The following is an 11,849-nucleotide window of genomic DNA, read 5'->3' on the forward strand; positions in this document are numbered from 1 at the left end:
TTTTATAGTATATATATATATATATATATATATATATATATATATATATATATATATATATATATATATTTTGCCCTTTTAATTTAAATGTATTTGTGTGTACTTCTTATAAGTGGAATATAGGTGGGTCTTGTTTTTTATTTAATAGGACAATCTGTGTGTTATTGGAGTATTTAGCTTATTGACATTAAAATTGATTATTGATATGACTAGGTTTGAGTCTATTATTTTGCTATTTGTTTTTTATTTGTTCCATCTGTTCGTTGCTCCCATTTTCTTCTTTATGTCTTCTTTTGGATAATAGACAATTTGGTAAGATTTCATTTTAGATCTTTTGTTGGTGTATTAGATATACCTTTTATTTTTTAGTGGTTATTTTCAGGTTTATTGTTTGTAGCTTAATCTTATCATTGTCTACCTTCAAGTAGTATTATACCACTTCACCTATCGTTTAAGAACCTGTAATCATATTCTTCATTTTCTTTCTCCTGGCCTTTTTGCTCTTTTTGTCATAGATTTTATTTGTGCATGTATTATAAGCCTCACAAGATCTTGTTACTATTATTATTCATAATTAAGTAGTCAATTATATATCAAATAAATTTAAGTAATAAGAAAAATATATACATTTCCATATCATTGCCATGTTCTCTGTTCTTCATGCCTTTGAATGGATTCATAGTTCTATCTGGTCTCATTTTCTTTTTGCCTGACGAAATTTTTCTCTTTTTTAAAACATTTCTTGTAGTATGGTCTGTTGGCAACAAATTCTATAACTTTGTGTGTCAGAAAATATCTTTATTCCACCTGTTTTTGAAGGATATTTTTGCTAGGCATAGGATCCTATATCTTTTTTAGTATTTTTTTCTTTCAGTACCTTAAAAATATTACTCCACTGTCCTCTGACTTACATTATCTGGATGAGATACTCATCCCTATTTTTCCTTCTTTTATATGTAACATTATCATTTTTCTCTGCCTTTAAAGATTGTCTTTATCACTGATTTTGAGCAATTTGGTTATAAAGTGGCTTGAGGCATTCTTCCTCATGTTTCTTATGTTTAGAGTTTATTGAGTTTCTTGAATTTGTGAGTTTATAATTTATCAAATTTGGAAAAATGTTGGCCTTTATATTTTCAAAAGTTTTTGTGCACCCCACCTTTTCAGTGATGCTAATTACATATATATTATACTACTGCAGGCTGTGTCCTCTGGCTCACTGATGCTCTTTTCCTTTCTTTCTCATTACCTTTTTTGTGTGTCTTCTTTTAGGTATTTCCATTCCTATGCCTTCATGTTCACCAGTTTTTTTCTTCTGCATTGGTCTTATACATTATTAATTCCATTCATTGTGTTTTTTCATCTCACACATAGTAATTTTCATCTTTGGAAGGGTAATTTGTGTCTATTCTTCATTTATTCCATGCCTCTACTTAACTCTTTGAACATCTAGGACACTTCTGTAATAACTGGTTTAATGTCCTTGTCTGCTAAATCTAATGTCTTTGTCAATTCTGGGTCAGTTTCTTTTTCTTTTCTTTTTTTTTTTCCAAATTTTTATTTAAATTCTACTTAGTTAACACACAGTGTAACATTGGTTTCTGGTGTAGAATTTAGTATTTTATCACTTACATACAACACCCAATGCTCATGACAAGTGCCCTCCTTAATCCCTATCACCCATCTAGCCCATCCCCCACCTACCTCCCCCCTCCAGTAACCCTCAGTTTGTTCTCTGTAGTTAAGAGTCTGTTTTTTGGTTTACCTCTCCCCCTCACCGCAGTGTTCATTTGTTTTGTTCATTAAATTCTACATATGAGTGAAATCATATGGTATTTGTCTTTCTCTGATTGACTTATTGCATTCAGCATTAAACACTCTAGCTGTATCCACACCATTACAAATGGCAAGATTTCACTATTTTTTATGGCTGAGTAATATTCCATTGCATATAAATTTCAATTGACTGATTTTTCTCCTCATTTTGGGTTATGTTTTCTTCTTTTTATCCTGGTAATTTTAATTAGATGCCAGATATTATGAATTTTGTTGCATGTTGAATATTTTTGTATTTGTATAGCACTTAACTAAGTTACATGGACACAATTTGATCCTTTGGTGTCTTAGTTTTAAGATTTATTAGGTGATACTTGAGCAGCTTTATTATAGGGAAAATTATTTCCCAGTATTGAGTCAAGATCCTTGTTTGTATCCTACCTAATATCTCATGAATTGTGGGACTTTCCAATCCCTTTGGTGGGATCCTGTGCTATTCTAGTCCCTGGGAGAACATGGGCACTGTTCACTCTAATCCTCACTAGTGGCTTTTTTCCCAGGCCTCAGGTAGTTTTCTACATGCATGTACTGATCAGGACTCCACTGAAAACCCAAGGGAGACCCACAACAAGTCTCCAGAGTGCTCTTTCTGCACTCTTTCTTCTCTGGTCCTCTGCTCAATGAACTCTCCTGCATTAGTTTTCCATAGACTCTTAGCTCCATATCTCTTCAACTCAGGGAGTCTGCCTGACTACATCTAAGTTCACCTTCTTCCACCGTGGCCTGGAAATTCTCTTAAGGCAGTAAATTGGTGTATTGGTTTGCTAGGACTGCCATAACAAAATACCACAGACTAAGTGGCTTAAACAAAAAAAATTATTTTCTTACAGTTCCAGAGTTTAGATGGCCAAGATCAAGATATTGTCAGGCTTGGTTTCTTGGTTTCTTCTGAGGCCTTTCTTCTTGACTTTGCAGATGGTAACCTTCTCCCTGTGTCCTCACATCGTCTTTTCTCTCTGCTGTCATTCCTATAGTCTCTTTCTATAACCAATTTCTTCTTCTAAGACTACTAGTCAGATTGGGTTAGGGCCTGTTTTAACAGCCTCATTTCAACTGAATCACCTCTTTAAAGGCCTTATATCCAAATTATTTCACATTCTATGGTACTTCAACAAATGAATTTTTTATTGTATTTATTTTATTACTTTTTAAATTTAAATTCAATTAATTAACATATAATGTATTATTGGTTTCAGAGGTAGAAGTCAGTGATTCATCAGTCTTATATAATGCCCAGTGCTCATTATATCACATGCCCTCCTTAATGTCTATCACCCAGTTACCCCATCCCCCAACCTCCCTCCCCTCCATCAACCCNGTATAATACCCTGTGCTCACTATATCACATGCCCTCCTTAATGTCTATCACCCAGTTACCCCATCCCCCAACCTCCCTCCCCTCCATCAACCCTGTTTGTTTCCTCTGATTAAGGGTTTCTTGTGGTTTATCTCCCTCTCTGGTTTCATCTTGTTTTATTTTTACTCTCTTCCCCTATGATCCTCTGTTTTTGACAAGCGAATTTTGAAGTACCTCAGAATATGCTTCAACAAATGAGTTTTGGAGACACAGTTCTGCCCACAACAGTAGGGTAATCATAGAGCTCAGATTGTTTTTATCATGTCTCTCAGGGATCACTGTCCTTTATTGCCTGATGTTCAGGGTCTTGAAAAATGTCATTTCATATATTTTTGCTTTATCTATATATCTATCTATCTATCTATCTATCTATCTATCTATCTATCTTATTTTTTAGCAGAAGAGTAAATCCAGTCCTTACTACACCATCTTGGCCAGCAACAGAAGTCCTAAGCGCAAGTTCTTAACCACTGTACCATACATTATTCCTTACATTGCCCTTCCACAGACATGCACAGAGATTTATGGGCTTACTCCTACTAGGAAACATTCGTTAACTCATTCAAGTCTGATTTAGATCCCACTACTATTTATTTTCATCATACCCTGTAACTTCATAGACCCTGAAGTTGCTTATATTTGCTTACTTATGTTTCTTTGCTAAATCATAAGTTCCATGAGGCCAAGGATTGTGCCCCAGAACCTATCATAGTGCCTGACATAGTAAGAACTCAAAAATATTTGTTGAGTGAATGGACGTTTTATGTCAATCCCGACCTCCCAAATTATGTATAGTTTGGACAGTTATAAAAGACGTAAGGTCTAGAAGTTGAAACATAGATCAAATGTGAGTGGTGTTTATCTTTAATGCCCTTTCATGGGTATAAGCAATTAGATATAAAGACATCTATTTCTTCTCCTGTACCATGTCAGAGAAGCCACTCTTGCCTCATGGTCCCTGTCATAGCTACTTGGCCTTCTCTCTTTTACCTGCCCTCTCCTTTCTTACCCTTACCTATCTTATTTTGTTATTTCTTCATCCCAATGAGATAGGTATTATTATTGTACACCCGAAGTAGAAAATCAGAGAGTTAGTAACTTACAAAGAGTAAAGGTAAATCCCAGAACTGATTCATCACAGTGACTAAAATTATGCTTTGTGGCTTAGACCTGGCGTCCAGTATTCTCTAAAGTTTTTAAATCAAAATATCCCTTAAAGTCTTGATAGACTTAATTATTCTTATGAGACCTGTGTTATCCCAAGCCTGACTTTCAAAATACATGTATCACAAAATAAATACTCAACATTTTACCCAGTAATTTACTCAGTTTTTTTAAATTTGGCAATTAAGTCTTCAACAGTATTTTCTACTGTTCTCATGCAAATATATAATTTTCTAGCCTTATTATTCATTTCCTAGGCTTTTGAAACTGTCTCAGAATCAAATCGCTGCATATAACCTTTGTAAAAACCTTATTTGGCAAAATGCTTTCCATATTCTAAATCTTCAGTTTGAAAAAATATTGTATACACACACACACACACATATGTAAGTCCATACATACATACTTTATGGAACACAGCACATTTATAGTTTGGAAGATTTAAAATTTTGAGTTTGTATTGTGTTTGGGAAATTGCTGGTTTGTCACTTAGTACTTGTCAGACATGGACATATTAAAGCTATAAAAGGATTAGAGGATAAAAAAGTGATGTGAAAGTTGTTTCGGGAAGTAAACCAGTGTTAATCAGTCCAACTTTAGAGTGTATTATATAAAAAAATACATATATATGTATTGTATATAGCAATCTATCCACATTTGGGAAAAAACATGATTTCTAATTAATTTTAGCTAGTGCTAACTATATGTTAGAGTAAGTGTGTTTTAGAAGAATCCTAAATATGTGCAAACTATTAAAATTATACTGTGGATATACTTCATACAGATAACTGAGACTAAGCTAGTAGGCAGCTCAGTCCTAGGCAACATCACGAAGGTAGCCACATTCCTGTTGGTGTACCCCCACCACCTTCAGTCTCCTCTGATCCTTTTTCATTTCCTGTGGCACATTAATAACCAAGTTTCACCACCTAGTCCCAAGAGACCATCATAATATAATAATTTCTAATTTTTTTAGCACTTACTTTGTGCTAAGCATTCTGCATAGAGATTTATACAGATTATGGAACTTTGATTTTTACAGTTGTCCTAGTGGTAAGTACTGTCATTAATCTAATTTATACCTTGAGAAACTGTAATAAAAATTCATCAGCTTGCCCAAACTCAAACTTGTAGTGGAATTCAGATCTGATGGAGGCATGCTTATATCCTCACTCCTGTGTCCAGATGCTTAACGCCTACCTCCTAGGATCCAGATGGTCCATCTTTTCCTCCATAATTTAACGGTTTCCTTTCCTGACAGTGAGATAATACTGGATTATTTTAACAAACTAATCCATGCTCATTTTTTAAACCTTTTATGTTTTCCTCTTATTTAGCAATAGTATCTGTCATTAGAAATTAAAATATGTAGAAAACAACAAGTGTTCTGGCCTGCTGGTGGGAATGGGAGCAGGGCAGATTGCTCTACAAACAAATACATAAGGATTTATTAATCCTTTTACCTCTGAAAGTTAACTACTGTTGATCTCCTCGTGGTATATTTCCATTATTCAGTGCCTTGCTACATGGGAATCCTTCCTTGCATCACAGACTGACCTCCACATGGAAGAAACCTCTGAAGATAAACCTGAATCCCATTGAGGACTTCTGTGTGATCTTTGGGAGACAGCATCTATTAACCAAAGTTATTCTTTCTGGATGGGCTGTGTCCTTTATGAAGTGGATGAAAAATGTTTCACACTATCTGGAAAACCAACAGCTTGAAACTCAGCTATTCCAGATAATTGATATGAATTTGGAGATACATACATATATATAAATATATGTATGTATTCAGCTTAGTTTTTATTTTAAATTTGTGTGCCAATAAGTACATACAGAAATTTTTGCCCAAATATTTGTTTGTGGAACATGTCATTTTAAATATATTATGAAGACTCAGTTTTAATAAAAGGTTTAATATGCCATGACTGGCTGTGGTGTGTTCTTTTTGTACTAGCAGCTCAAGCCTCTGAAGCAGATTCTGACAAGAATTCAGCACGTTACCGTGCATACTATGCTTTCACCTAATTTCGTCACAATTTTCTCTAAAATAGTATTCACTTTGCCATTAGGAACTTGAAGTAAATATATAAAAATTAATTTAGTTTTATTGAACGTTAATGATAACTGTTCACAGGTTGGTTTGGTAAGAGTAAAGAAATTGTTTTTCACAATTGAAAAAAATTACCGTGATAGATTTACATTATTCTTTGAGTTATTAGTTAGTGATCCTGTGCAACCTAGTAATCAAGTAATAATGACCATACAAAGTGATTTCATATTTATCTAATGGCTATATTTAGAAACTGCATATGTTGGTTATTTAACATTTGCTAATTTTTTGAAAGAGCTATTTCTCAAGACTTTAAAGTTTGAGGTGTTTGGTCATGATGTTACATTGCATACAGGACCTTAAGTTTCATTTGGGTATTCGCCTTAAATAAGTGTCACAAAAAACAACCTAGGCATTTGTTTTAATCAAAACAGTAGATACACAAATGCAGATATAAAGCTAAACATTTTTCATAAATATTGGCATGTATAATTTTTAAACCATTTGTGGTAAAGACTCTGACTCCATTTTTTGATGTTAGACTGCTGGTAGCTTTTAACCACACTTTCCCACTTCCCCTCCTGCCACATCTGGTCAGGCTGCTAAGAAAGCCCGAATGCTCCCTCCTTTGGCACTGACACAAAATTCAAACCATATGACCCTCTCTCTGCATGCAGGAACCCATCCCCTGATCCACCATAAAAACCCCAAACCATTCTCCTTCTCCAGCTCTCTCAAACCATTTTCAGAACAGCCTGAGAGGCCTGCCCAGATCTCCCCAGAAAGCCTCATTATGTAAGTAATAAAGCTTTTCATACCCTCTCAGTGTGTTTATGGCATCACCAGCCTTGACATCTAACATAAATTTTGGGTAAGAATCCTTCTGTTTATTAGGACGGCCCCAACCACATTGTTTTGCAAGCTATTTTACTACTCCAAACTGTGTTTTCCCTACCTAGAGATAATGGAGATAATAATCTGTAACTCACAGGTTGTTAAAATGATATAGTAAACTTAGAACACCTACCAGATGGAAGTTGGGGGTGAGGGAGTTAGGTGGAGTGGTGGAAAGGTACAAGCTTCTAGTTATAACATGATGACTATATGTTAACAATACTGTATTGTAAACTTGTAAGTTACTAAGGGAATAGATCTTAAAAGTTCCCGGGGCACCTGGGTGGCTCAGTCGTTAAGCGTCTGCCTTCGGCTTAGGGCGTGATCCTGGGGTTCTGAGATCGAGCCCCGCATTGGGCTCCCAGCTTCTTCCTCTCCCACTCCCCCTGTTTGTGTTCCTTCTCTCGCTAGCTGTCTCTCTCTCTGTCAAATAAATAAATAAAACCTTAAAAAAAAATTCCCATCGCAAAGGGAAAAAAGTTGTAACTTTGCTTATGTGATGAATCTTAACTAATCTTATTGTGATCATTCTGTAGTAAATACATACATCAAATCATTGTTATACACCTTTAACTTAGAAATGTTAGGTGTCAATTATATCTCAGTAAAACTGGGGAGAGAAAGAATACCTGCCAGAGAAATGGTAGCCAATAAGATCATTAATTATTTAAATGGGAATCACATAAAAATGCTTTATATTTAGATACAGTACCTTTCTTTTTCCTTTTTAGTTTTGCATCCTCCTCTCTTCCTTTCTGTCCACATGACTGCCAGCCCCCATACATACCATACATACCACACAGCTAACTCTTGTTAAGTAGTATGTGTCCTTCCCTACATTTTCCCATGTTCATAGTATTCGGTACAGACTTAACATACACACACACACATACATACACTCCCAAACACAGTTTTAAAATTTGTTTTATAAAAATGAAGTCCTATTATACATGCTGTTTTGCCTCTCATTTTGTCACTCAACAATACCTTGTGGAAATGTTCAAAGTCAAGAATAGCTCTAATACATTTCTTAAATGGGTCTACAATATATGATGGTGTGACTATGTAGTAATTTATGCTGACATTTTCTTGTTTATAGTTATTTACTTTGTTTCTAGTTTTTCATCACCTCAAAAAGAAACCCTATACCTTTTGGCTGTCACTTTCTAACAGCCACCCCCTCCCCTATCTCCAGGCCTAAGGAAACACTAATTTGTTTTCTGTGTCTATAAATTTGACTATTCTCATTATTTCATATCAGTGGTATCCTATAAATGGGATCTTTAATAACTGGCTTATTTTACTTAACATGTCCTCAACAAATAGTGTAGCATTTGTCAGTACTTTATTCTTTTTTTAAAATGGCCAAAAATATTCCATTGTATGGATATACCACATTTTGTTTATCCATTATATTTGTTTATTCTTTCATTGATAGACATTTGGGTTATTTTCAATTTTGACTATTATGAATAATAATGCTATAAAATTGGTGTATACATTTTTGTGAGAACATGTATTTTCATTTCTCTTGGGCCTTTACATATCACAACTGTATTTAACCATATAAGGAGTTGCCAGATTGTTTTCCAAAATGGCTACACCATTTTACATTTCAGCCAGCAGTGTATGAGGGTTCTGATTTCTCCACATCCTCATGGATGCTTGTTATTTTCTGTTTTCGTTTGTTTGTTTTTGTTGTATTATACCCACCCTATTTGGTGAAGTGATACCTCATTGTACCTTCAATTTGTATTTCCTTTTGCATCTTTTCATGTGCTTTTTGGCTATTTGTATATATTCTTTGCAAATATGTCTATTTGGCTCTTTTGCCAATTTTTAAGGTGAGGTTGTCCTTTTATTATTGAGTTTAAGAGTTGTTTATATATTCTAGATGTAAGTCCCTTATCAGATTATGATTTGCAGATACTTCTTTTCACTTCATGATAATGCACTTTGAAGCAAAGAAGTTTTTAATTTTGAGGAAGTTCGTTATTTCTGGGTTTTTTTCTTTTGTTGCTTATGCTTTTGGTGTCATTTTTAAGAATCTGTTCTCAAATCTGAGGTAATGTAGATTCACCGCCATGTTCTCTTCTAGGACTTTTAGCTTTTAGATTTAGGTCTTTGATCCATTTTGAGTTAATTTTTGCATATGATGTGAGGGAAAGGCCCAATTTCATCCTTTTATATGAGGCTCTCCAGTTGTCCCAACACTATTTGCTGAAGAAGCTGTCTTATAATTTTCACACTGGGGGACAAGAGTCCCTGGAACTCCTTATGTTGTCATCCTAGAGGTGGAACACTTGGTATAGCTTTTGAATTGGTATTGTGATGTGTGCTATGATGCTGGTTGTTATTAATATGGAAATATGACTACTGGATACCTCGTCATAAAAAACTTCTTAACAACAACAAAATAACTCATTTGATTTTTACTTAAAAGAAGGCTCTCCCCTGAAGTTTACGTGTACTTTTCATTCAACACATGCCTTCTTTCAATAACTGCTTTCCAAAACACACATTTGCTGCTTTCAGTTAATCTTCTCTGAGTCATATAGCCTTTCAAAAAAAGACAAAGAAGGATTTTAAGTGGATGTGCCAGTAACTGAATATAGAATTGGTAATAGACTTAAATTAGTATGTTTTGAAAATAGTTTAAGTCCATCTTGTAATACTGCTTGTAGCTGGGTATTACTGTTCTTTTTTTTTTTTTTCCCCCTGAGGATTCCACTCCATCCACCCCTTTCATTCCAGTTACATAGGGGAAATTAAAAGTCTTTTTACCTCAACTGGCTCTTCAAAGCAGAAACATCAATGCTCAAACTGTCATTTTGACCTGAAGTCCTAGGGAAAAAGAAACTTACTTCCTGTGTTTACAGGGAAATGAGGTTGTACTTGGATGAAAGTCATCATCATAGAGGATGACTCGTGAGCTTTGGAATCAGTGGGCTCAGGTATGAGGTCTGATTGGGAGATATTACTTGTCTGGTCCACAGATTGTACTTTTCTTTCTCTTTTTGTATTACTGGCAGTTGATTGGATAGGAAACATATATGCTCCATTTTTAGAGAACTACAAACACACAGACACATACTTTAAGTAGGAAATCATCACTGGACATGTGTATAATCCCAGAAAGATACAAATAAAAATCTGTGTTTGTTTCTTTTCTTTTTTTTTTTTCCTCATGCCACGACTACCCTGAAGATAAGAGGCTCTGAAGTGAAGATAAGTCCACTTGTTATTGACCATCTATTTCATAATCAATTTCTTTATCTTCTCTTTGCTTTAAACAGGTTTATAAGTTATTATATTTTTTTCAAAGCTCACAGTTGAATCTATGCCTTGATCAAGCCCTATTATGGGTTGATTTCTTCTTTTAGTGTGCTTTGGCTCTGTTCCTCCATTTGTCTTTTCCTGTTATTTTTTCAGAATTTTTATCATCCCACTTGACAAAAGAACAAATCAAACTACTTTAGATCACAGGGAATTGATGTACTTCTGTAACCGAGAAGGAAAAGGCTATATTTGGGTATAACTGGTCCTGAACGGGTGTATTTCTCTGTCTTTATTTCCTACTTCTCTTGAAAAGGTTGACTTCCATTACTCCTATTGCTACCTTTACATGAGGCTCATTCTGTGGGTTTCAAATGGGGGATATTTAGCAAAATCTAATAATATATAATATAAATATAATGTAATATCTAGCGATATTTTTGGAAGCCACACTATGGGAGAAGGATACTACTGGCATCTAGGTTGTTAGAAGTCAGGGATGCTACTAATGGGGCACCTGGGTGGCACAGAGGTTGGGCANCTCAACTGGCTCTTCAAAGCAGAAACATCAATGCTCAAACTGTCATTTTGACCTGAAGTCCTAGGGAAAAAGAAACTTACTTCCTGTGTTTACAGGGAAATGAGGTTGTACTTGGATGAAAGTCATCATCATAGAGGATGACTCGTGAGCTTTGGAATCAGTGGGCTCAGGTATGAGGTCTGATTGGGAGATATTACTTGTCTGGTCCACAGATTGTACTTTTCTTTCTCTTTTTGTATTACTGGCAGTTGATTGGATAGGAAACATATATGCTCCATTTTTAGAGAACTACAAACACACAGACACATACTTTAAGTAGGAAATCATCACTGGACATGTGTATAATCCCAGAAAGATACAAATAAAAATCTGTGTTTGTTTCTTTTCTTTTTTTTTTTTCCTCATGCCACGACTACCCTGAAGATAAGAGGCTCTGAAGTGAAGATAAGTCCACTTGTTATTGACCATCTATTTCATAATCAATTTCTTTATCTTCTCTTTGCTTTAAACAGGTTTATAAGTTATTATATTTTTTTCAAAGCTCACAGTTGAATCTATGCCTTGATCAAGCCCTATTATGGGTTGATTTCTTCTTTTAGTGTGCTTTGGCTCTGTTCCTCCATTTGTCTTTTCCTGTTATTTTTTCAGAATTTTTATCATCCCACTTGACAAAAGAACAAATCAAACTACTTTAGATCACAGGGAATTGATGTACTTCTGTAACC

General features: G+C 34.8%; 1 protein-coding gene across 3 annotated transcripts in view; it reads left to right on the forward strand.

Moving 5' to 3' along the window:
- SNX7 (sorting nexin 7) overlaps positions 1-11,849 on the forward strand; it is a 150,585-nt gene that overhangs the window by 89,796 nt on the left and 48,940 nt on the right. For 2 of the 3 annotated variants that reach the window (XM_034653967.1, XM_002928953.4), the window contains one exon: positions 5,873-6,285. The exons of the other annotated variant lie outside the window; for it this stretch is intronic. In XM_034653967.1, the coding sequence (XP_034509858.1) occupies positions 5,873-5,959 (87 nt within the window). In that variant the 3' untranslated portion in view covers positions 5,960-6,285. Of the gene's footprint in view, positions 1-5,872; positions 6,286-11,849 lie in introns of those variants that run through there. 3 annotated transcript variants of the gene reach the window in all.

This window comes from Ailuropoda melanoleuca, chromosome 2 (genome assembly GCF_002007445.2).
Source record: "Ailuropoda melanoleuca isolate Jingjing chromosome 2, ASM200744v2, whole genome shotgun sequence".
Lineage (NCBI taxonomy): Eukaryota > Metazoa > Chordata > Mammalia > Carnivora > Ursidae > Ailuropoda > Ailuropoda melanoleuca.